Source organism: Cetorhinus maximus, chromosome 8, assembly GCF_964194155.1.
Source record: "Cetorhinus maximus chromosome 8, sCetMax3.hap1.1, whole genome shotgun sequence".
Lineage (NCBI taxonomy): Eukaryota > Metazoa > Chordata > Chondrichthyes > Lamniformes > Cetorhinidae > Cetorhinus > Cetorhinus maximus.
The window spans coordinates 36,820,209-36,845,704 of record NC_135886.1 but is presented as its reverse complement, the minus strand read 5'-3'; the positions used below and the strand labels follow the sequence as shown (position 1 = coordinate 36,845,704).

The following is a 25,496-nucleotide window of genomic DNA, read 5'->3' as shown; positions in this document are numbered from 1 at the left end:
AGTGCCATCTTACAGCTGACTGTCTTAGGGGGTGCCTTTGCCGGTCTTAGTGCTCTTATACAGTGCTATCCAGTCATCTTCAGTGAGGCTGGTGGAAGGCTGCTTTCTCTGGGAAGAACGCAGATGGCTGTGCAGGATGCCCTTGAGCAGCTTTAGCCCTAGAAGACCCACTTTCTTCCCCAGCCAATTTCAGCCTTGCTTCAGCTAAAATGCATCTTCCCTTTGAGAAGTAAAGCCTAGCTTTAAGTTGTGCTATCTAGCTTCAGGTTGCACTCATCTCACACAAACTTAACCACCATGCTGAGGTGTGCAGCTCCTTGTAGCGTAAAGGGTTAATTAAAAAAATATATAAATAGACAGTCTAAATAGATCAGTGATGTAGGATCACTGACAACAGAGCATGCTGAGAGATATTTCTATGTAAAGCCTTATGCTAAGCCTTGTCCTGTTTATAGTTGGAAGAATGTTTATTAAAAGTTAAAGTTCCAACAGCCTCACCTCCAGCAGTCTCTATTGATCTTAACCAAGGATTACCTAAGACACAACAATGATAACAGAACAAAGTTAGCCTCCATGCTGAGGTGTGCAGCTACTCAGCAGCATGTTTAACGCTGGGTTGCACATGTGCTTATACTGCTGAAAAGACAAGCATGTTGCTGAAGCTTTTGTCTTGCACTCATTGCTTTTTAGCAATATTAGAGATCTGCACTACTATAATTTACGTTGGTAGGCAGCATAAAACTTATGTAATGCCTACATCACAATATCTCTCTCCACAGCTGCTGCCTGACCTGCTAAGTAGTTCCAGCATTTTCTGCAATTTTGTTTTTGCTAACGGGGGGAATTTATCTTTACATAAAGGAAAATATACATTAATGTTTCCAAAAATTGTCAAATTTCACCACTAAACAAACCGCAGAGCAACAGTTCACATGGAATAAGCTAATAGGGTTGAAATATATCACTGTTACCTCAGTTCACACAATGGACGTGCTGAAATATTTGACAGGAGCTCAACCAAGCAAAATTTGGATACAGCATGGGCAGCATTTACCCCCCCCCCACCGTTGGGGGGGTTGTACGGGAGTGGGCGAGTTCCCAATCGGCGCCTCCAGTCAGGAGCACACCATCATTTTACGTTGGCGGCCCAAATAAGGCCCGCCCAGTGTGACGTGCGCCCAGAAGTGCTGTGCGCTCCCTGTGCGGGCAGGTGGGGATTTCCTAAGCTGGGAGTGCGCTCTTTCACGCAGGTGCGCTAAAGAGCGCACAGATCCCTCTGAGGCAAAGTGCTGCCTCAAGGAGATTGGCTCAAACGTGAAAAACAGGAAAGAATAGAAAAAATTTTACTGACATGTCCCCTCATGTGACACTGTCACCGGAGCTGGGACAGTCCATAACTTTTATTTGAATAAATAACTTTTATTTGACTCGGCTGCACACCCACCAAACTGAAAATCTAAATGACACGGGGTGACATCGGGACGCACGCCTGACGTCACTCCGCGTCATTTTATGTGTCGGCGAGTGGGCCCCGCTCCTGCTCGCCGACTGGAAAATACTGCCCCATGTTTCTATATGCAAACTATTTGGATATCTTAATATTCTACAACTACAGCATATTAAGATACTAGCAATGTAGTCTGCGTTATTGTCCTATTTATACTGGGGCAAGTATAGAACACTAAGATGGAATACCATCAGTTTCATCAAGTGTATTATCTGGAGTTCATTCCACAAGCCGTGTGTGTGTGTGTGTGCCTGCATGCGTGCGTGTGAAAAAATAAAATTTTTTTTTACCATTATTGAAGTATAAATTTGGCATTTAATGTTTTCTCTTCAAGTGTGACAGAAAAAGGGTCCAATTTTAACTCTGTGCAAGTGAATTGATTCTGAATGAGTTAAAATCTTGCCCCAAATGTTATTGTTTGGAAATAACCCAAATGTTAATATGTTTGGAAATAACCCACTTCCCAGTTTTCTTCAAGGTTTTTTTGTTTTTTCATCCATTTTTGGGATGTGAACATCACTGGCAAGGCCAGCATTTATAGTCCATCCCTAATTGCCCTTGAGAAGGTGAATTGCCCTTCTTGAACTGTTGCAGACCATATGATGTAGGTACACCCAGAGTGCATTTTTCCCAGGGTGATTTGATACACCCAAGTAGCATGCTAGGCCATTTCAGGGGGCAGTTAGGAGTTAACCACATTGCTATGAATCTGGAGTCAGGTAGGCCAGAATAGACAAGAATGGCAGGTTTCCTTCCCAGATGGTCATTAAATGAACCAGGTAGGTTTGTATGACAATCTTGTAATTTTATGATCATTATTAATGGGACGAACATTTTATTCCAGATTAGTTAATGGAATATAAATTCCTCCTGGATTAAAAAAAAACTGTAATCCAATTAAGACAATGGAAGACTGGTAGCCAGCCAGAATACACAACTTGCATTCCACCTAGAAGAACGAAAAGGGTACAAACAGCCAAATCCCCCACCCACTGATGAATGTGAATGGCCCCAACCCATGTTGGCTCTCACACTGTATTGAAACTCTTCCAAGATTTCTGAAGATGAGACAACAGAGTACAATGACCACAGCAGACATGGTGTTCAAATTCCTCTGGAATATACAGCCAGCAGGATACTTACTAAGCCAGAGAGAACACAAGAGAGATTAAACTGCTGTATTGAAAAGCTGCAAGGAAACTATTTCTCCCTCGCTCTCTTGAAAGTATTGCACCTGGATTTGCAAAGTAACCATCCTGAGAAGGGAAATCTACTGCAAACTGAGATCTTTTGGGAATAAAACATGGAAATCCAGTCCATCTAACTACACCGAGGAAGACAACTGAACAAAATGTGGAATCGCCGCATTGAGACCAACCAAAGGACTGTTAACCGTATAACTGGGGAGTCATTTTTACCCCTCGTCACATTGCCATAACAGAAAATAATAAATAAAAGACTGAAAAAAATAGGGAGTGAGATTAGGGGAAAGAAGGCAACACAGTCAAGTAAAAAAATGTTTTACTTTCACTTAAAATTGTATTAAATACCACCATTGTATAAAAAAATGTATTCAGTTAATCACAATTAGCAGTAGTCACTTCCATTGCTCACTTTCAATACAGAACCATAGAAAAGTTACAGCACAGGAGGCCATTCAGCCCATCTTGTCCATGCCAGCCCAAGGACACCCAGGTGCCCTTTCTAATCCCACCTTCCTGCACCCAGCCCATAGCCCTGCAGCTTACAGCACTTAAGGTGCAGATCCAGGTACTTATTAAAAGAGTTCAGAGTTTCTGCCTCTACCACCAACTTGGGAAACAAATTCCAGACACCCACTACCCTCTGCATAAAAAAAGTTCTTCCTCATGTTCCCCCTTACACCTTCTGCCACTTACCTTGAATCTATGTCCCCGGTTCTAGAATTCTCCACCAAGGAAAAATTTTTTATCCTGTCCACTCTATCTATTCCCCTCATAATTGTGTACACCTCAATCAAGTCACCTCTCAGCCTTCTTTGTTCTAAGGAAAATAACCCCAACCTATCCAATCTCTCCTCGTAGCTACACTTTTCTAACCCTGGCAACATTCTTGTAAACCTCCTCTGCACTCTCTCCACAGCTATTACGTCCTTCCTGTAATGTGGTGACCAGAACTGCACACAATACTCCAGTTGTGGCATCACCAGTGTTTTATACAATTCCAACATTATATCCTTACTTTTATATTCTATACCTCAGACAATAAAGGAGAGCATTCCATATGCCTTCTTTGCAACCTTGTCTACTTGAACTGCTGCCTTCAGGGATCTGTGTACTTGTACACCAAGATCTCGCACTTCATCTCTGTAATAAAGCTTGTTCTGATGTTTGAATAGCATTATTAAAGCAATTTAGGTGTTAAGAGCTTGGTACCAAGCAAAAGAGCAATTTCCTTATCCCTGCTGAAAACCCAGGAATTAAGACAAGTGCTCAGCATTCAAGAAAAGAAACAGCACAATATAGACAATTACTTAATATTCCATGTGGGAGAGCGATGGGGAAACACTTGACTATAAAGTCCAATTATATCTGGTATTTGAAATCAGCAAAAATGTTATTCAATTGTAATACACAGAAACATATGAATTAGCCAGAAACATCCTTCATGCCTACAAGAGTAGTAATAATACCAAAAAAGATTCTTGTTCTGTACAATTGCCAGACCTGGCAATGCACTGCATTGCAGAAAGATAATAGTGCATACTCATTTGCTGATGGCCATGGACAAATATAGGTCAGCTATCGCAGAGCGTATCTGTAGTTCTCAGATAGCAGACTAAAGCAACATCAGTAATCTAACAGATGAATTGAACAGCTGGTTCATATAATCTTCAGAATGTGTAGCAGTTCTAGATCTCAAAATCCTCCTTGTTTGTGTGGCCTTTATATATTTAACTAACCTTTTTTAGACTTTTACCAGCTAGACAGTCTGGACTGTTACCTTAAAATACTATTTCACAAAACAGAAAAAAAGGTAATTAACGTAAAATGGAAAGTAGGTGCCATGGTAGATTGGTGTTTAAGACTGACTTCCAAAATGGAGTTATCTGGTTTTCCTTTGCTGTTCTACATGTAATATCACAGTTTTATACTTTCAACGTGCACAGAATGTCCTGGGTTCCTGAAGACTCTTCGTGCATACTACAAAACAGGCTGTCACTTTGAGGTACTGTCTAATTAAACTGCGTATAGAATGGTAGTATAGCATAGTTCTCAAGTTTCCCCGCTGTGTTTTCTCATAGAAGATTTGTGCTCGTAGCAGCCACCAATTGATGATGTTTCTGAAACAGGCATGAAGTTTCAAATCTCCAACCAACCATAGCTCTTCAGATGTCACCATTGTAACATTGGGAGGGGCAGGCTTACATTTTTAATCCCCTATAAAGTCATATTTCTCTCTGACACAACATAAAAAAACAGAATTGCAAATGAAATAAACAACCTTATTTACATGTGGTGAAGAAATGAGGATTTCAAATACAAAACAAAATGTTGGAATAGAAAAGAAAATATTTGCATTATTCCCTGAGGATCATCTTCAGCATGAAGGAATATCAGCCATTTTATGATTGTTACGATCCCAACATATTTTAATACTGGACAAGTCAGATCCCAGAGTGAAACCTAGCTTGATAGATCCTAACTTTGCTTTTTTTTAAAAAACTTTGGAGGAAAATTACTGAACAAATTCACAGGAGTTTACTGATGAACTTCTAACAAAGAAAAAAACAAATTGGAAGGATCTTAATACAAATACCAGAAAAGGATTCGAACTCACTATTCCTTTTATCTTAACAATACCCTTACAGTCACAAAAGAAAAGTGAAGATTTACCCCTATCTTAACTTCAAGGCTTCTTGCTTGGGCCAGCCCAGTTGCAAACAGTTTTCTTCTGGCTGATCTCTGAGCATCCACTAGATGTTTTTTCCCCAGCTAGTATCTCTCACCAAGACACCCAAAACCACACTCTAAACTCACTATTATTCACTATAACTTCAACTGCAGAGCAAACACGAGTTCCCCAAAATTAGTCCACTAGCAGCCTTGCAGCATATATCAGAGCTTCCAACCCTTCGGCGGGATTTTCTGCACCCACCCGCCGAAGGGATCTTCCGGTCCCGCTGCAAGTCAATGGACTTCTGGCTGGGGCACCGCCTCACCCGCGATGGGTCCCGCCCGTGAAGGGGCCGGAAAATCCCGGCCCATCTTCCCTCTCCAATATACATAACTTCTTTTCTATCTTTTCCTGTGTCTCTGTTTGTCATTGGACCCCTGTCACTGGACAACAGCACCATTTCTTTCTGCTTTGTTTTTTTCCGGAAAATCATTAAACTAACACCTTTTCAACCCATCTCTTCACTTCAAGGGTTATAAAACCTCATTAAAAATGCATGCATAGAAACAAATCCAGAAAACCTGACGTTTTTGCTTGGAGGCCCTCCAGACTCCCCGGCACCAAGCTCACAAAAAAGCTAAGTAAAAATGAAACCACGTATCACCTTTCTCAACACAAAAATACAAATATAAATTAAACTTAAAGTTATGGTTCATTGTTCCCAACAGGGGATGTTCTCCAAAGCTTTTTCTCTTGGAGCAGAAAAATCATCATGGTAGCATGAGCTAATTTCAACAATTTGGTCCCTTCACAGACTAGGCATTCTTAACTAAAAACTGAATGATCTAATGTTTTCACATATGGTTTTGGAGCAAATTATAGATTGCTTAAATATTTACTACACATGAGATACAAAATTATACATTTCAGTTAAGATTACTAAGGAAATCAAAATGAGAATATGCATATCTGCAATTTGGTCAGTTTAAGTCAAATTGATCCAGATTTGCATATTCTTAAAAACACAAAATAGTCCAATTCAATTTGACAATTCTCCCAAAATATTCTAGTAATCTATATCATCTCAGTTCCATCTTCCTCCAGTTAAATGGGATTCACTTAAGACATTCATAATTGCATGTGTCTGGACTTTTGTTGTAAGAATATGGGAGGAGGGAGAGAGGGGAAATTTTGGACAGAGATCTGCCTAGTGGGAAGAAAATATATGATAAGCAACTTCCCATTTTAAGTAATAAAACCGCCCCAATAGTTGAAGGGTTAAAATTATAAACTGGGTTTACTTTTTAAAGACAAACAGTGAGAGAAATTATAATTTCTGGTTTCATCCAATCCAATATGAAGTAAACAGCAAACTAGGAAATTGCTGGGTCAAAATTCAGAGCTAGGTTATAAAATCCTTACTAACCTACATTTGGTACAAGGGCAGGATCACAATTCATTCAGTGCTTAGTGCGATGGATAAAAATATAGAAAAACAGTTCTTCGTGAACACCTTAATCTGCTTACAATTGTACTTACACTCAACCTATAAACTAATACACCATAATTTAGGGCACAAAGTTACGTTTTACAGCATTTCTTTCAAATAACAAGAGAGATTTGGTTAATCTAACTAGGCAGTCTACAGGGACTTCAATGGAAAAGGAACACAGGCACAACGTAAAGGGGACTGTCAATTCACCAAGAGCATGTTTCACACAAGTCAGAGAGACTAATTTTACTCTCCTCCACCCTCAGTACTTCAGTCCACCAAGCTAGGTATACAAACATCGACATTACAGTTTCTTTCAACATACTATACGGTTTGACGAGCTGGTTCTTGTCTTTGCAGGACATATAGCAGAAAATTCAATGCGTCGACATAGCTTCATGAAGGCTTTATAATCTACAATGCAAGTTAAAGACTGGAACGAGAACATTTGTTATTCAGCTTGCTGCCAAAAACGACCTTTATTAGTCTGGAAAGTTGCAAAATGTAACTCCATTATTTAAGAAAGGAGAAAGAGAAACCAGGAAATTGTGGACTTGTTAGTCTAATGCCAAGTGCACAAGTTATTTGAATCGATAAATAAGGACAGAGTGTCTGAGACTTAGAAAAAATTAAACAATTAGAGAGAGCTAGCATGGATTTGTAAAGATTAGGTAATGTCTAACAACTTAACTGATTTTTTTTTGAGGATGGAACTACAGTAGTAGGCAGAGGAATATGGATACAGTTTGTAAGGACTTCCAGAAAGCATTCAATAAGGTTCCATATGAGAAGCTAAAATTAAAGCTGGTTCGGAGATTAGTTAGAAGGTGGAAGACAGAACAGGGACAATGAGAATGTACTTGAATTGGATGAAAGTGATTAGTGGTATTTCACAAGGATCTGGTTGGAGCATCAACTAATCACTGTATTTATGAATGACTTAAATAACAGAGCTTGACACAAAGGTTGATGGCACAGTAAGTGCTTTAGATGGAAGTATAACATTACAAAGAAACATTGACAGAGTAAATGAGTGAGCAAAACACTACTATGTACAGTTCTGGTCACAAACAGAAAGGAGACATTTGGACAGTGGAAATAGTTCAGAAAAGAGCCAGAAATCATTCTTATGAAGGAGAGAAGACAGACAGAAACTAGCAATAAGAAAAATGGGACAAAGTAAATATAATTGTGGTGGGTGGGGAGAGGTAAGTGGAAATTTGCCATTGTAATTTGACATTGTAAGAGAAAGAAAGATTTGCATTTATTAAACACTTTTCACCTCAGGACATCCCAAAGCACTTAACAGCCAATGAAGTCCTCATGGAGTGTAGTCACCAGTGTAATGTAGGAAACTCCATAGCCAATTTAAGCACAGAAAGCTCCCATAAACAGGATTGAGACAACAACCAGATAATCTGTTATAGTGATGTTGATCAAGGGATAAATATAGACCAAGACACCAGGGATAATTCCCCTGCGCTTATTAAAAATAATACCATTGGATCTTTATCGCTCACCTACTGAGTGAGATGGGGGCCTTGGTTTGATATTTCATTTGAAAGGTGGCACCTCTGACAATACAGCATTCTCTTAGTACTGCTCTGGAGCGGAGGGTCAGCCTAGATTTTTGTGCTCAAATCTCTGGAGTGGTGTTTAAACCCACAACCTTCTGACTCAAGAGGTGAGAGTGCTACCAGAAAAGAAACATCAACAAGAAAAAGATAACCAAAGCTGAGAGAAACAAAGACGAAAACAACAAAGAGAATAGAATAGTAAATAATTTATTGCCTACGCAAGACATGTTCTCTAATGCTTCCTTGAAACCTTTCCTGCACACAGAAATCTTGGGTGGAAAAGAAACCCTTAGTTTAATTGTTTCTGTACTTATTTTGGCACTTTGCAATTTGTGTTTGTATTTGAAGGAAAACAGTTAGTGGCAAACATCTGGCCTTAATACATCAATGTAAAGTGGAATTTTCCCAGAATTACACTGGCCAAGATTTTCCCCTCGGCGATTTCCGGGCGGGGCCCGCTCGCCGAGGAGAAAATGACGCTGGATTACGTTGGGAGGAACCCCCGATGTCATCCCGGTCCCTTTAAATATTCACAAAGGCGGGCGGACAGCGAAACCAGCTGTCCGCCCGCCGACCTATCAATGGCCAATTAAGGCCATTGACAGGCTAATTAACATTATTAAACACCCTGCCCGGCCAATCTTAAGGCTGGCGGGCAGGCCAGGAGCCCCAGCGGGCTGCAGATTATTAATGAAACTTCATCCACTGGTGGGATGAAGTTTCATGTCAGTTTTTTAAAACTTTAATAAATTTTGTGTGTTTATTATTAACATGTCCCATCTTGTGTGACATTGTCACATGAGGGGGACATGTTAATAATTTTAATATTTGTCTATTTTGAGAGTTTACTTACCTCTCACGAATCTCCCTGAGACAGGGCTTTGCCTCAGGAAGCAGTGCGCTCTTTCACGCATGAACGAAAGAGTGCACTTTGACAGATGGGGATTCCCTCCAACCCCCGCCCCCCACACAGGAAGCGCATAGGACTTCCTGTTGGGCAGGCCGCTGGGCGGGCCAATTACTCAAAATGGCAGCAGGCCCTGTTTCGGCTGCCCACCCGCCGCCAAGCCGGTGGTCCCGCCCGCCCATCGAGGTAAGAATTCTGCCCACTAAGTGCAGTAGCAGGCAGGCAAAATGGAGTCCTACCCATCGATGAAAATGGTGGGTTTTCACGCTGTATCTTCCCGAGCCCACCTCATTATTTATGCATCCCTGGGAAACACACCGTTTCCATGGTGGGCGGGTTCTCTTTCGCCCGCTTGCCATCATCCCGCTGTTGCATCACACTGGTGCCATCTTTAAAAGGCAGCCGCCAGCAAATAACTCATTGCCACCAGCTCACCACCACTGTCCAAGTGACATGGGATGCAGTCTTTTTGCCTTTGCTGGCTCCCGCTTCAACAACGGGTCCCTCGAGCAACTGTTGGATGCCATGGAGGACCGATGGGATTTGCTCTACACCCGCTCTGGCCATAGGATGGGTAGCAATGTCACCAACCTGGCTTGGGAGGTGGTGGCAGTAGTGGTCATCGCGAACACCGCAGAGGAGGATAGCCACCCAGTGCCGCAAAAGGATGAATGATCTCCTCCGTTCTGCCAGGGTAAGTTGCTCTTTTCATCACTCCAAACACACTCACAAACCCATCACATATCCACAGGGCCCTCACTCACTGCCAGTGCAAGGGACATTACCATTCACTCTTTCTCACACACCATCATTGTCCTCATCCCATCCATGGGACCATTCACCACCCACAGAGGCCAGGCATACTTATCATCTGGCCAGACAGGAGCCTTGATATACTCTCCCCATCTCTATCCATGCAGGAAAATCTGTCTCACAACAAGAAGACAGGTGGAGGGATGCCGGAAATCAAAGTTCTGACAGAATTCGAAAACAGAGCCATCCAGCTGGCCAGCGATGACCGGGACCGGTCCTGAACAGTGAGGTTGGCGCTGCTCTACCAAGTGAGGATTGAGCAGTGCAACATTCATCAGACAACCATGCCGTGAGTGATGTATCCTCTTTCGCATACATACTGCCACGTATGAATTATCTCTCCTTGCTTTCACAGGCACATCTGCCAAACAGCTGACAGAGTCCATGACCCAGGGCCTCCAATCAAGCCCCGAAGAAACCTCTGAAGAGGAATCTAGAGGCACCCTCCCTGAAGTCCCATCACAGCGCTCACCCACACCCTCCACCAGCGCAGCGACACACACCTCGGTGGGACCTGGCTTTAGAGTAGCCTCAGGATCACAATCTGGGGAGCACATCACACTTTCTGATGCACAACAGGCAGAGGCAGGGAGGTCCCCGGCACTCGGAGGACTGCTGGAGGTCAGAATGATGCTGAGTCCGAGTCAGATGACGAGCCTCTGGACTCGGTCATGTCACAGTTGCTGGAGCTGCAAAGGCAAACTCCGGAACAACAGGAAAGGATGGTCGCTGGACTCCTCAGATTGCAAGGCACGATGGAGAAGTCCGTCCGTCTTCAGGCTGAGGTGATAGCACCAGCATTGCAACGACTAAGGTCAACACTGGCAGGATGGCGGCCGCCATGGAGACCTTGGTTCAGGACGTCACTCCTGCACGGGCTTAACTCCATCACCGATGCTACAGTTGGCCTCCAACTGTGTTCACGCGAGAGGGGTGCTGGGCAGCTCGATCTCACTCCAGCTACCCCTTCCACTCACGGAGTCAGCCAGGGGTCCTCGGGCACCCATAGGGAGGAGGATCAGCAGGTGCATGCTCCTGGGCCATCCATCCAAGTGACTCTGGGAGTGACTGGCTCATCCGAAATCTGTCTTCCTGTGATCGCCACAGATCCAGCTCCACAGGCCAAGGAGGGTGCCACTGCCACACAGCAGGACCCCAAAAGCAGGCCAGAGCCCTCCAAGTCTTAGCCCTCCAGAGGAAGCCAGCCAAAGTCATCACAGGCAGGGCGTCACAGTCATCAGGCTGCCTCCATCTCTGCTATGGATGTCCAGGGAGCACCAAGACATAGCAGCAGGGTTAGGAAAGTTAGGTAAAAGTAACTCTTTTGAGTCAACCAAATAAACTAAATTAACAAAATCAGGGACAAGTAAAAAGCAGCCCCTTAAAGGGAAACTGCAAAAACAAAGACAAAACTTAAAGGAAACTTGCAAACATTAAACCAAAATGTGATTAACAGGGTCAATAAAACACTCCAGTCCCCACAGTGCCCACCGAGCACGGAAGGCCTCGACAGTGCCGGCAGACACCATGTACTCCCTCTCCAGGGATACCCGGCCGTGAACATAACCGCAGAAGAGGGGCAGACAGTAGGGTCAGACGCCTCGATCACCCGCTGCCTGGACCTGTTAAGAACTAACGTGGCCAGGCCCAGGAGCAGGCTCACGAGGAGTTCCTCCTCCATCCCAGCACCCCCTCCGCACCGGGTGCCCGTAGATCAGGAGCGTGGGACTGAAGTGCAAACAAAACAACAGTAAAAGGTTTTTTAAATAACTGAAAAAGGGAGTGCAGCCTTCAACACCCTATATATACACATGGTCCGTGGACTCCACAAGGCCGCAAAAGACACAAGTATTTTGGAAGTCCGTGAACCGACACAGCCTATGGTTGTATGGGACTGCTGCCTGCAACACCCTCTACCCCAGGTCCCCAATTTAAAGTGGGAGGACATCCCCATAGAGGGTGTCCCACTGGGGACCTCCACCGCCAGACAGCAACAAGACCGTGCTAAAGGCCGTGGAGGGCATTTCCACAAGGTGGTTCAGGGTGTGGGGCACCGGCTCCCGAGGGAGGGTTCGGGGCTTGGGGCCAATGTGGAATTCCGTCCGACCAGGGGTACACTCGGACAGAAGACCACCATGCACCAGCGCCACCTCGAGACCCAGAGTGACGTCAGGGCCAAGCACGACCATCCTAAGGTCTTGACTGGCTATGAACCAGATGTCCACAGACGCGCGATGCGCCAACTCCTATGGTAGCATCCAGACCACTCCTCCGCCACCCAACATGTCCCTGATCCTGGCCACCCCGGCAGCTATAGCCCTCCTCTCCGCCAGCTACTAAAAAGGGCGGAGGGGTGGATTCCAGAGCAGCGGCTCTCTGATGATAGCTGCTACTCCTGATGGGGGAGAGCTGCATCACAAGGCGACTGTGTTCCAGACGTTGATCAGGTCCTGGTAAAAGACGGGCAACGCCTGCAAGGAGCCACAGAGGCCCTTCTGGTCTACAAACAGGAGCTGCACGTCACAATTCAGGCCGTGCACCTGGCGGAAAATATACATCGCTAGGGCACACCATCTCGGAGGGGGCTCGACATGATGGTATTGCTGCAGGGCCTGAAGGTTGCAAGTTGCCACCTGGGTGCATAGGCACACCAGCGCCTGACCGCCCTCCCTAAGCGGGAGTGACCCAGTGCAATCTTTTGTCCCAGAAGAAGTCAACGAGCATTCTCTGGGTTTTTGTGACAAATTCTGGGGGAGTGGTCAAAGTGACCAGCCGGTACCACAACATGGCGGCGATCAGCTGGTTTAAGACCAGAACTCGACCCCAGTTAGACAGCACTCGGAGCAGTCCTGTCCAGCGCCGCAGGCGAGTGGTGACTTTGGCCTCCAGCTCCTGCCAGTTCACCAGCCAGGATTCCTCAGCAGGGCAGAGGTGGACCCCCAGGTAGAGGAGGCTGTTCCTGCTCCACGTGAAAGGCCTGAGCTCCTCAGTTGGGGGATCCATCTGCCACTGTCTGTCCAGGAGTCCAGGACACTTGTATTAGTTGATCCTGGCAGAGGACACGGCAGAGTAGACCTCCTGGCACTTGTGCATCCTCCGCAGGTCAGCCGGGTCAGTGAACATGAGGTGCACGTCATTGGTGTATGCCGAGAGGACCACCCCAATGCCTGGCCCACGCAAGAAAGGCTCCACACAGATAGAATACAATTGACCAAACAGTGGGCAGCCCTGATGCATCTCTCTCCCGAGGCAAAGGGGCGCTGTCAGGGACCTGTTAACCTTAACTCGACACTCTGCGGCAGCGTACAGAGGTCAGATCTGGGCGATGAAATGCATCCCGAACCCGAATGCTCGCAGAGTCCCGAATAAATATTCGTGACCCACCCTGTCGAACACCTTCCCCTGGTCAAGAGACAGGAAGGCACTTGACAGACCTGTCCTTTGGGAAAAGTGGATAATGTCCCGGACCAGATGGATGTTATCAAAGATGGTGTGACCGGGACCGTTTAGACTGGTCAGGGTGGATCAGGTGGTCCAGCATGCTGCCAAAGCGAGAAGACATTGCTCTGGCAAAGACTTTGTAATCCGTGCTGAGGAGGGAGACCGGGTGTCAGTTTGAGGTGGCAGAGATACCCCTTCTTAGGCAGCAGGGCAGTCACGGCCTTGCGCCACAAGAGGAGCATCTCCCTGGGAATGATGCTCTCCCCCAGGACCCCCGCGTACTCGTTCCCCAGGACGTCCCAGAATGCTCTGAAGAACTCCACGGTCAGCCTGTCTAGTCCCGGGGATTTGCCCCTGGAGAGGCCGTCGAGGGCGCCGGTCAGCTCCCCCAGACTTATAGGGGAGTCAAGCTTTCCAGCGCTCTCTGGGCCGACCTGCGGCAGGTCCTCCCACAAAACTCTGCGAGCATCCTCGCTGGGCGGATCCGGAGAAAACAGGGCAGTGTAGTAGGATTTGGCAATGGCCCTGATGCCCTCCGGATCCGAGACAAGGGATCCGCCGTCGTCCAGCAGCGTAAGGAGCTGATGACGGACCCTGTGCCTTTTTTCTAGCGAGTAGAAGGGGGAGCCGCGGTCCAGGTCCTGGAGGAACCGGATCCGCGACCTCACGTACGCACCCCAGGACCCGGTGAGTTGCAGGTCCCGCAGCGCGCCCTTCTTCTCTTTGTGCACCAGCCGCAGGGCCGGGTCCGCGTCGGGCTGACGGAGATGTGCTTCCAGGTTGAGCACCTCCTTCTCCAACTCCTCGACCCTGGATTTCCGTCTCTTTGTCGATCCTCTCACGTACTCCCGACAGAAGGCGCGGGCATGAGTCTTTCCCATGTCCCACCATAGCCTGAAGGAGGGGAATCCTCCCCGCTTCCTTCTCCAGCCGGCCCAGAAACGACAAAACGAGTCCAGGAACCACTCGTCCTCCAGCAGCAGGTTGTTAAAAGGCCAGTACACGGGCCCCGTCCGAGTGCAGAACGGAACGAGTTGCGCCCACACCAGATGTTGGTCCGTGCACAGCACCTGCCGCACAGAAACCGACGGAACGCAGGACATGAACGCCTTGGAAACGTAAAGGTTGTCAAGTCTGGACGCTCCGACTCCAGTTGACGCCAAAGTGAAAACGCTGGAGTCAGGATGGAGATGCCGCCAGACGTCCACTCCCTTAACTTACACCTAGCGTGCGGTGCTGGGCACCGTGACAGACCCTGGCCCCGAGGGTACAGTTGAAATCTGTCCCCCGCTACCCCCGAGGACGATGCACTCGCCTGTATGGATGGAGCTGAGATGCATGGACACTTCCTCAAAGAAGCTCGCTTGCTGCTGCGCGCCCAGGGGAGTGTACACATTCACAAAGTGAAGCACTGTGCCTCCCAGGCGCACAGTAAGATGCAGCAACCAGCCTGGCAACGGCTCCTTGACCCCCAAGATCTCCGGCTTATGATGTGAGACCAACAAGATAGCCACCCCGCCAGAATTGGAAGCTAGGTGACTTATGTAGACCCCACCTCGCCACTCCAGGAGCCATGTTGCTTTGTCGCCCGAAATGGTATGGGCTTCCTTCAGGAAGCACACCGCATACTCCCTATCCCTGAGGACCGAGCAGTTCTTAAACCTGCGCTGTGCATCCCTGCTGCTGTGGATGTTGAGGCTTGCTATGATAGTCTTCATTGTCAGAAGTTATGTGCTACCATCACCATGCCTAGTGTAAGAAGGAGAGGGTTTATTTTAATCCTTCCACTTCTTCAGGAGCCCAGCGAGAAATGTGTGGACCCTCCTCTTAGTGTTCCAGTCTGGCCCAGTGGCCTTGAGGGCCTTGGGGGTGGACCAGAACACAAGAGGGAAAGAATGCCACTGGTCCAGGGCTGACTGGACCCTGTCTTGTGATTACTCGCTAGAAAACCCTGGAGTTCAGGTAAAGGGATAAGAGGGGAAATCAGTGGGGGGCACCAAGGGATCCAACACCTCACCTGATCACAACTAAGTCGTCCCGGTGCTCACCACTGAAATCCCATCCTCCTCTGGTTTGGAGCTACCAGTCGGCTCCACCTCCACCTCGATCCCACCCCCAGGATCAAGGGCAGAGGGGTCCTCTCTGGTCTCATTTTGGGTACATGGGCCAAAGGGCTGCGGCTCAGAGCCCCGCTCCCCCTCAGGTGCCGGGTCGCCTGGTGAATCCGGAAAAAGCTCCGGATCTAGTACGGTGCTAATGGTTGGGAGGGAGCCAGGAGACCCTCCTCACCACCGCCGCCCAATGACTTAGCAGTCGGGGCATGAAGGGATTGCCGCAGTACCTTGTCGGACCAGATGGCATCTCGGGGGTACAAGGTGGGTCGGGGTGAGGCATCACCGCAAGGGCGATATCCTCATTGACCTCCGAGGGGCCCTGCTCAGAGGACTACATTGAGGGAACAGGGGTAACAGGGGTAACGGGTGTTTGGGCTCGCCCCCAGAGAGCAGAGCAAAGACTTATGTGGTAGGCAGCCCCCTCAAAGACGACGTCAAAACCCCCCTGGGTGCACTCTACCAGGCCAGGCGCACAAAAACCTGGCGCCAGAAGAAGTACGCGTGCCTCCTTCGGGGAGGGCGGGATCGGCGTCACATCCGACTTCACCTCCCCCAGATGACAGAGGTGGGGGAGGAGGAACCCATCGGGGACAAAGTGCAGGACGATTGATAATATGAGCCTCTTGGTGGTGGCCTCCCGAGGGTCCACCGGCAGGAAAGTCCCGCCCACTGCGAGCCCCTTTGAGGGTGAAGTGCAGCCTTGAGAAAGAATACGGCCTTGCCGTACAACTTGGAGGCTGGCACTATGGCCGAGGGGCCGACAACTCCGGCCAGAGCCTCCACACACGCCTCAATCGTCATGGTTGGGTGGTTGTAGCACTTCACCACGAGTGTGCAGGTCAGTATCCTAAAGGGTGACAGGGCCGCAGGGGAAGCAGGAGCCGAAGAGGCCATCACTCCCGAGTAGGTGGGCTGAGCGGGCCCCGCCACCAGTGAAGATGTTGTCGCCACCATCGGAGAGTGCTAAACCCACCCCGATACCAGTAAAATATACACAACAAACAGAGCAAAGGGGAGTGGGGGTAGGGGAGAACAAAGGCGGTGGGGGAGACAGAGAGGACAAAGCTGGGCAGGGCTTCTTGAGATGGGGGTGGTGTTCCAATGTTCTGCTGCGGGGAGAGGAGGAGTCTTCACCCGGACAGCCAGCACTGCCCAGGCACAGTTCAGGAACGATGGTAAATGTCAGTAGATGCAGCTGGCTCGAGGCAGCGTGAATTAACCCAGGCGAGGCAAGGGAGGGCAGAGTGGGGTACAGGTCTTCTTCCCCTCAAAGTTCAGCCTCTCACAGCCCTCCCTGCTTGGATGTTCTATTCCTCCCCCTACAGACAACCAGACAGACAAAAAGGCAGCTCATTTCTCCCTCAGGCACCCACCTTGGCTGGAGTCCAGTCTTCTTCCCTTTGGCTCTCTCCAAACTCCAACTCCCAGGCTCTTCAGGCTTTCTTAGGCCCCACCCTGTAGCAGCAGGTTGCAGGAGTCTCCAAAAAGCAGAAAGTCCAAGTCCCCAACTCCTTTTCTCCTCCCAGTGGGCAGCAGACTTCTTCCTCCAGGTGAAGTCCAAAAAAGAGGAGCCCCAATAGCAGCAGCAATCCAAAGGCAGGAACCACAGGAGCACCAAGCAGCAGCAGCAACAACTCCCAACTGCAGCAGCAACAAGCTGCAGTGCAGACCAATCAGGATGATGCAAGAATCACAGCCTGGGCAAGGGTGTTGATCACTTGTACATACTATTCACTATTGTCAATAGACTCCTAAGAATGTCACCCTGCCTATGACTCCTTGTTCTGATGAGCAATGTTCTTGTCAAAAATAGAATTACCTGGAAAAACTCAGCAGGTCTGGCAGCAGCGATCATCACTGCCAATGCCAAAACCTGCTGAGTTTTTCCAGGTAATTCTGTTTTTGTTTTGGATTTCCAGCATCCGCAGTAGTTTTTTGTTTTTATCTCAATGTTCTTGTCACTCAGATGTGAAACCTTTCTGCACAAGTTAAAAGGCAGGTGTCTCAGTCCAGGGCCTCCCCCTTGTGCTTTGTGCAGCCTTCAGACCAAAGTGATGGTCCAGTCTCACACTCCCTGGAAACATTACTGATGCCTGCATCTCGGCAGTGCTGATCATTGCTGCCAGAATGTAGTGGTCAAGCACCAGAGAGTTCCCTCATTCTCTTTGGGTGCTCTCAGCACCTTTAAAAGGTGGGGCTGGACCCCCATCACACAAGCATCTGCGACCAGTATTGCTGTGCACAGCTCCTGAAGGGCTCAGGTGCTGAAGGCGGACACAGCATCAGATGCATCTAAAGTTTCATGGCTGCATCTCTGATGGCCCTGAGCATGGAGCGCAAGCAAGCTGCCCTCAGCCAGACAGGAGTCAGACATTCTCAGAGGCTATGTTGAGATCTGAGCCGTGTCCTGACTGCATATTGTCATCCTCCTGTGATCGAGCAACTATTAGGGCCTCCACAACATCTCCATGACAGGAGCATTCTCACAGGGTATTGATGCTGCGATAAGCCAGACTGGAGTCAAACATTCACAACTGCGATGTGAGGATCTTTGGGGACACCTCACTGCATGTTGTCATCGTCCTCCACAAATCTGGCAGCTATGAGGGCCTCCCGAGTGCGCCTGCGTCGTCTAGCCAGTGCGAGAGCCTCATCCCCATGGTCATCACCACCGAGGACCACCTCACCCTCATCCCCGTCAGTGTCCTCCTCATGAGAGGAGATGTGCAGCTCCTCCATCTCCTCCTCAGCCAGCTCCTCTCCCCGTTGCAGCGCCAAGTTGTAAAGGACGCAGCAGACGATGACAATGTGTGATACCCTCTGCAGACTGTATTGCAGGGCTCCACCAGACCAGTCCAGGCACCAGAACCGCATCTTCAGCATCCCAATGGTCTGCTCCATTAAGTTGCGAGCTGCTGCACAAGCCTCACTGTAGCGTACACTTTGCTGCAGTCTGAGGCCGCCGCACAGGTGTCATGAGCCACGGTCTCTGCGGGTAGTCCTTGTACCAAATAAGCCAATCCTGCAGCCTCTGTGGACCCTGGAAGACTGCAGGGATCTGTGAGTGACTCAGAATGTGGGTATCGTGCACACTCCCTGGAAACCGTGCACACACCTGCAGGATGCGTTTCTGGTGGTCGCATATCAGCTGCACGTTCAGCGTGTGGAAGCCCTTGCGGTTGATGAAGTCCACTGAGTGTAGCGATGGAAACCTGAGCGCCACATGAGTGCAGTCAATCGCACCCTGCACCTGTGGGAACCCCGATGGCCCTTGCATCCTGGCTGTCCCGGTCCCGGGCGAAATGCACAAAGTTGTGTGTCATGGAGAAGATGGCATCTGTGACCTCAAGGACGCATTTGTGGGTGGCGGATTGTGAAATCCCACAGAGGTCACCTGTGGAACCCTGAAAGGAGCCACTGGCACAGAAATTGAGCACCGCAGTCACTCTCACAGCCACTGGCAGTGGATGCCCTCCATGTGCCCTTGGTGCCAAGTCTTGCAGTAAATGGCAGATGTGAGCCACCAGGTCCCTAGACATGTGCAGTCGTTGGCGACACTGGTTCTCCATCATCTGCAGGAATGGCAGGCGGCGTTTATAAACCCTGGGTGTTGCTAGGCGCCGACCAGCCACAGCTCACTGTCGCTCCTGGGCAGCGTGTGCGGGAGCCCCTGCTGCCCCTTCATGAGGCTGCTGCTTCTGCCTTTGCTCGGCCAGGTGCCTCAGTCACTCTCTCCTCCTATGGTCTCTATAGGCTATCAGGCATACAGCTAGGTCACCAGGATCCATGATCCTGACGTGGGTCCTCCTGCAACATGAAAGAGGGAGGGACGTGGTTATCATAGCGGTACTTAGCACCTTTCCTGGCCTGTGTGACTACTTCTTAATGCTTCCTGGAGAGCGCTGGTCACCCCTCGGATGGCCAGAGATGAGTGCACTGCATGGCTGCCCTGTCAATGTGTGACATGGGGGACACTGGTCCAAACCAGGATGCTGAGATTGCAAGGGGCTGTGAGCACCTCCAGCAGTGACTGCTACATGGCCAGCGTTGGCGAGGGGATTGTACAATGCGTGCAGTCCACCTGCTACAATGTCTAATAAAGTGGTGACGGACTTGTATGTGCCGGGGGTTGTGGGGCGGGTGGGGGGGGGTAAGGTATGGAGTGCTTGGTGGCCATTTGGTGCCTCACTGTTGCTTGCATGGGTGGGCAGGCTAGGCGCCTGACCCCAATCATATCACTGTGGCTGCAACTGATCTGTCTCAGTAGCAGAGGCATGGTCAGTTTATACAGGTCTCCCTAATGCATGCCCACTCCCCTTGCTTACCCTTCCCCCCACCTCGATTGCTTATGTGTGGGATGCAGTGCCAGGGTAGCTCTTGACCCCCCCCAGCCCCAGCAGTCACCTCCGAGGCTGGCCAGCAACTGGCCCCACTCACCATTCCCCTCACCTCAGCGGTTGCCTCCAGGACCAGGCATCAGTTGTCACTGCTCCCCTGAGGCCTGTAAACAACGGGCGAGCTGTGGAGAACACTATTGCTCACTCACCTCAGTTGCCCCAAAGTGAAGGCCACCAAGTGCACGTCGCCTGCGCGCTGTTGTGAAACATGTCGGTGTGCTTTCCTGCCGACATGGATGGACGATATGGCGGAGTTCCAAGAGCCTGGTGGGATGGCCTTTTAATTATGTATTACAATTAGCTCCCCGCCGACCGAAGGCGGGAAACGCGGCCCATTGTCGGCGGGCTGAGTGGACGATTGCGACCTGCCTTCACGCTGTCGTGAAGCAGGTCGTGCCATATTTTCCGCACGCGCCACCTATCACGCCCGCTTCCAGCGGGCTCAGAATATTCCACCCATTATGCCCATACCAGACATTATTCCACTCCAATCAATTTTTCTTGTAACAATTGTGATTTACGTACAGATTTGAAGGAAGGCATTTGGTATCAGGAACATGGATGCTCGGCGGCAGGCGGGCAGCCGTTTGCTGCCCCTGAAAATGGCCCCGCCCAGCCAATTAAGGCCTGCCCAGCGGGCCGCCCAATGGAAAACGCTATGCGCTTCCTGTGCAAGGGGGGTGGGGGGGGGGGGGGGGGGGGGGCGGATTCCCCAACTGTCAGAGTGCGCGAAAGAGCGCACATCTCCCTGAGGCAAAGTGCTGCCTCAGGGAGATCGCTGAGAGGCTGGCAAATATAAAAAATAGAGCAATAAAAAATTCATTATCATGTCCCCCTCATGTGAAAATGTCACACGAGATGGGACATGTTAATGAAATAAACAAAAACTTTATTAAACCTTTTTAAAACCGCTATCAAACCTCATCCCGCCACTGGATGAGGTTTGTAAAAAAATCACCTACCCGCCTGCCCGTTGGGCCCGTGCGCCGAGCCAAAGTTCACACGGGCCCCTCAAAATCGTCGAAGATTGGCAAGTTAAGGGCCTTAATGAGGCCTTTAATTAATGGCGGGCGCGCGTCCCACTGCATAGCGCGCCCGCCGACTGAAATATCATGATGCCACGCACTGATGTCAGGATGTGCGACATTTTAAACGCTGGCGTGCGGGCTCCACCACCCTCACGGCAGCCAGAAGATTCTGCCCATTAATTCTGCTTCTCTCTCCACAGATGCTGTTAGACCTGCTGAGTTCTTTCAACATTTTCTGTTTTTATATACCTTATATATATGCGAAGCAAGCTCGCTTCAAGTCACACATTGGAACTATATCATCATTCCCTCACTGTTGCTGGGTAAAAATCATGGAACCCGTTCCCTAATAGCACGTGGAATTGCACCACATGCACTGCAGCCGTTCACGAAGGTGCTCACCACCCCTTATTGAAGGAGAGTTAGGGATGAGCAACAAATGCTGGCCTTGCCAGTGAGGCTCACATCCCATGAACAAATAATTTAAAAAGCCAATATCCAAAAGGCATATGTTAAAGCTTATTGGCTCACTTTCCCTGCCTCTACATCTTTGCTGCCAAAATTCTACCCTTCTGTTGTTTACTTTTAATGAAATTTGAAGTTTGTTCAAATTTGGTTTTGACAATGTTAATTCTGGTCATTGAGAAACTTCGCAGTTCCTTTTGACTTGAATAATTCAGCAGGCACTTAACATGCCTCGAATGTGAAAAACATTGTCGTAAGTTACAAATGGGCTAGCACTGTAGGTCTGAATTTGGAACAATTTTCTGATGGCTTACAGTGAACGTTTAAGTACATAGGTGGCAGAATTATTTTTATACCAAAAACTTAAAACAAAAATGTCTGTCATCTGACTTGAACTACGAATTGGGAGATTCATATTTGAGAACTGAAAATATCAGGAAATCTGCATTTGTAACCAGAATGGATATTTTAGTGCACGCCTTGGGTTGCTAATTTAATATTGCTGAGCACATGAACTGAAGGAGGCAGCTGTACATATAAATCCTCTGACATCCTATTCAATCCAGATCATCCTTAGTTAAGCTGAATGCAATTTCAGAGGCTAGTGTAAATGTACCATAACTGCCATTCCATGAAATTCCACCTTTACATTGGGAAAATACATTTATTACAGATCAAGGATTTATGCTCTTCTCTGCCTTATGAAAGAAAATCAAAACCCAACTCATGAACCATGTTTACTCTCGGGGCTGAAGGCTACAATTTTACACATCTGATTCAAATCAATTTTATCTACAAATGGATTTAATCAAGAACTAGATTAGAACTTTTGCATCATACTAACGTCAGAGTGTTAATTTAAATGCCCTATTCAATTTAACTTGGCATTTTAATGTAAAACAGTTTGGCTGTAACATTAAAAAAATCAAATATACGTATGGTGTATCACCCACTACTACTTAAAGCTGGACATTCATATGGATGCATTGTACATAATGAATAAAATACACTGAACAATAAGGCTGTTCGGGTCTTTGTGACCCACAGTTGAACTATTGATCTGACACATAAGAGTGATTGATACCACTTGGGAAAGTGCACATTTTCCAAGTGCTGTCTATAGCACAACTGCAGCCAGTGTGGAAGTTTTTCAAACTTTAAACCACGTTTTTCAAACTTTAAACCACAATTTTATTATAAAAAAAACTGGGTATCTTGTCATCTGTTCTCAATCACTAGAGGTTTGATAGGTAATTGAAGACAAGTAACTAGAATTCAGCATGTGTATGAGTACACATGTGCTCCCTATTCAAAAAACAAATTTCTATTCCTACACGTAATCCTTTTATCAAATTGAGGAGCCTTACTCCTATCAACTTAGTGCTTAAATAATATTTCCAAAACTTTGATCATAAGTACTTGAAATTTATTTTGCCACCATTCCAATTTAACTGACTTTTAAATGCATCAGTACATATTTAATCCTTACCTTTCTGGCTTCCAGATTTGCACGCCAGGTTGTTGTGCTTTTTCAAACTGCTAATAGTTTGACTTTGTCCGTTCAGAGTTGAGAGAGACATTGTATTACTGCTGGTTGCTGCTGTTGCCCTTGCAGTGGGGCCAGGAATCCTGAAGGAAAAAACATAGTGTCTTGACTGTAAATATGAAGCAGATTCATGAGAGAATAATGCCTTGCACAAGAGCAATGAGACTATCTGGGTTTAACCACAAATGGAAACTGCACTGGAATCAGAAGGGAGGGAAAAAGAGTTCAATTATGCTGATCCGCATACTGAGACTAAAGTAAAGAAATTACCTCACCACTCTTCAGAAAGAAAGATGATATGTCTACAGCATTATGGAACTGCTGTTTTATTTTAGATTAAAAGTTGCAGTCATGACCATTAGTTCAGCTGCCAGCTTAATAAGGTGGGTATGTGTCTGGTGGGGTTTGACAAATACCCAACCCAACTTTAATATTAACCACACGCCATCCATTACTGAATCACAAATAAAGCATACACATTGCTAACTCCAGTGTCTTAATCCTATGGTTGGACAGTAGCCTGAACAAATCAACAGAAATAATGACACAAGGGCCGAGATTGGTACTCAAAACAAGCAATTTTCTCTTCTGGCTCCTTCAGAAGTTTTGTAAAGATTAAATCGACAATTACCTTAGAGTAAAGCATATTTTGTATAAATAATGATTAGCCAATCAAAATAAAAATTACAGCTAACATTATTACAGCTTCATTTCTAATTATTGAAACCCCAGGTTCAAATATTTTATTTACAGCATAAAAATAAACAAAACAAAGGAAGAGCCCAGAAAAGCCCTTAAAACACATACTTTCAAATGTCCTCGTGCCTTTTAAAGTTCCTCCCTCCTCCACTTCATGCCACTTTCCTGCCAGGCTTCTGAAACATGCAGTGGACTTAAAATGCAACATAACCACTGGTCACAAAATGGAGCTACACCTATTCCCCTTACCTGTTCACACATATAGCAGTGGCACCTAACAGTGTGCAAATCAGCTGTTCATTTTCCTGACATTTCAAAAGTACTTCAATGTGCCCTGAGGTTGTGAAATGCAGGTATCTCTCTTTTTTTGCCTCTTTTGTGCTTTTTTCCTTTATTTCTTATGAAGTTACTACCTGTTTCAGACAACAAATTCCAGCCAAAGGCCCAACTGGAAAAGAGAATAGTGCTGAGATTCAGTACTGGGGATTGCTTGCTGCCTCGCTGCACAGTCTGGTCAATCCTGTTTGGACCCAAAATTCAGGAATACTAGACCAAAGCTGGCCCAGTTACATTAAAAACAATGTTTCTGCCTCTCGAATAAGCTGTGACTTCAAGAGCTAAATGCTTTAAAATGCCTAACTGTTTTTACTATATCAGGCAAGGTGATTTACAAAATCTACAGCAAAAGTCTAACCGCACATACTGTATCACTCACATGCCATCAAGCAGAAACACCCTTGTGCTACACATTTGGAATGCAATACTGAACCTCTGGAGGGCAAAGAGAGTCAGTCACTGATCATGATTGGGAAGGGGCAGAGTTGGTGCATGTCTAAGGGCTGGTTTGTAGTGAACAGAAATTAAGTGCAACCAGGATTCCGACTTAATGGAGCTACTCAACAGGCAGATTACTGTATGAACAATAACAGCTGAATAAGCCTCATGTTCATTGTGCAAGGAGAACACAAGCTTGGATGGAAGCAGTTGCAGAATGTGTCAACTTTGCACCAATTCAGCAAATGCCATTGAGCAATATTCACCATCATTGGTTCAGACCTCAAGCCAACAGGGTGAAAATATAGCAGTAGCATTTTTCAGGAATGCTCTTAAGGATGAACCAAAGAAGAGTCATATTAGACTCAAAACATTAACTCTGTTTCTCTCTCCACTGATGCTTCCAAACTTGCTGAGGTTTTCCAGCTTTTCCTGATTCGATTTCAGATTTCCAGCATCTGCAATATTTTGCTTTTATTTTGCTCTGAATGATGGTTAGGGATTGAGGTATACATTCCACATCACAATTGTCTAGTGAAGCTGCCAGTTTACAGATAACCATGGGCTGGATTTAATGGGGCACTGGGGTCCACCACCTCCTCCACGATTTGTGACCTACGGGTTGCCCCACTTGCTTTTTTATGTGGATTAAGGTGGAACTTCCACCCCCATCTGGCCAGGAAGTCCCGCTTTAGAGACCTGTCAGCCAATTAAATGGCTGGTAGCTTCTATGGTCCCAGCAGTGATATTGGGAGCAGTGGCCACTGCTAGGCCTACATCCAGTCCCAAATACTGAGGAGCCATGGAGCTGGAATTTGAGGTAAGTGGGGTGGGGGCTTTTGCCAGGGCCAGGCTAGAAG

General features: G+C 47.4%; 1 protein-coding gene across 4 annotated transcripts in view; it reads right to left on the bottom strand.

Moving 5' to 3' along the window:
- Positions 1-25,496, bottom strand: part of LOC144683562 (neuron navigator 1-like) — a 725,427-nt gene that overhangs the window by 534,126 nt on the left and 165,805 nt on the right. For all 4 annotated transcript variants that reach the window (XM_078546698.1, XM_078546702.1, XM_078546700.1 and 1 more), the window contains exon 3: positions 23,107-23,246. In XM_078546698.1, coding sequence (XP_078402824.1) covers positions 23,107-23,246 — 140 coding nt within the window. The remainder of the gene's footprint in view (positions 1-23,106; positions 23,247-25,496) is intronic.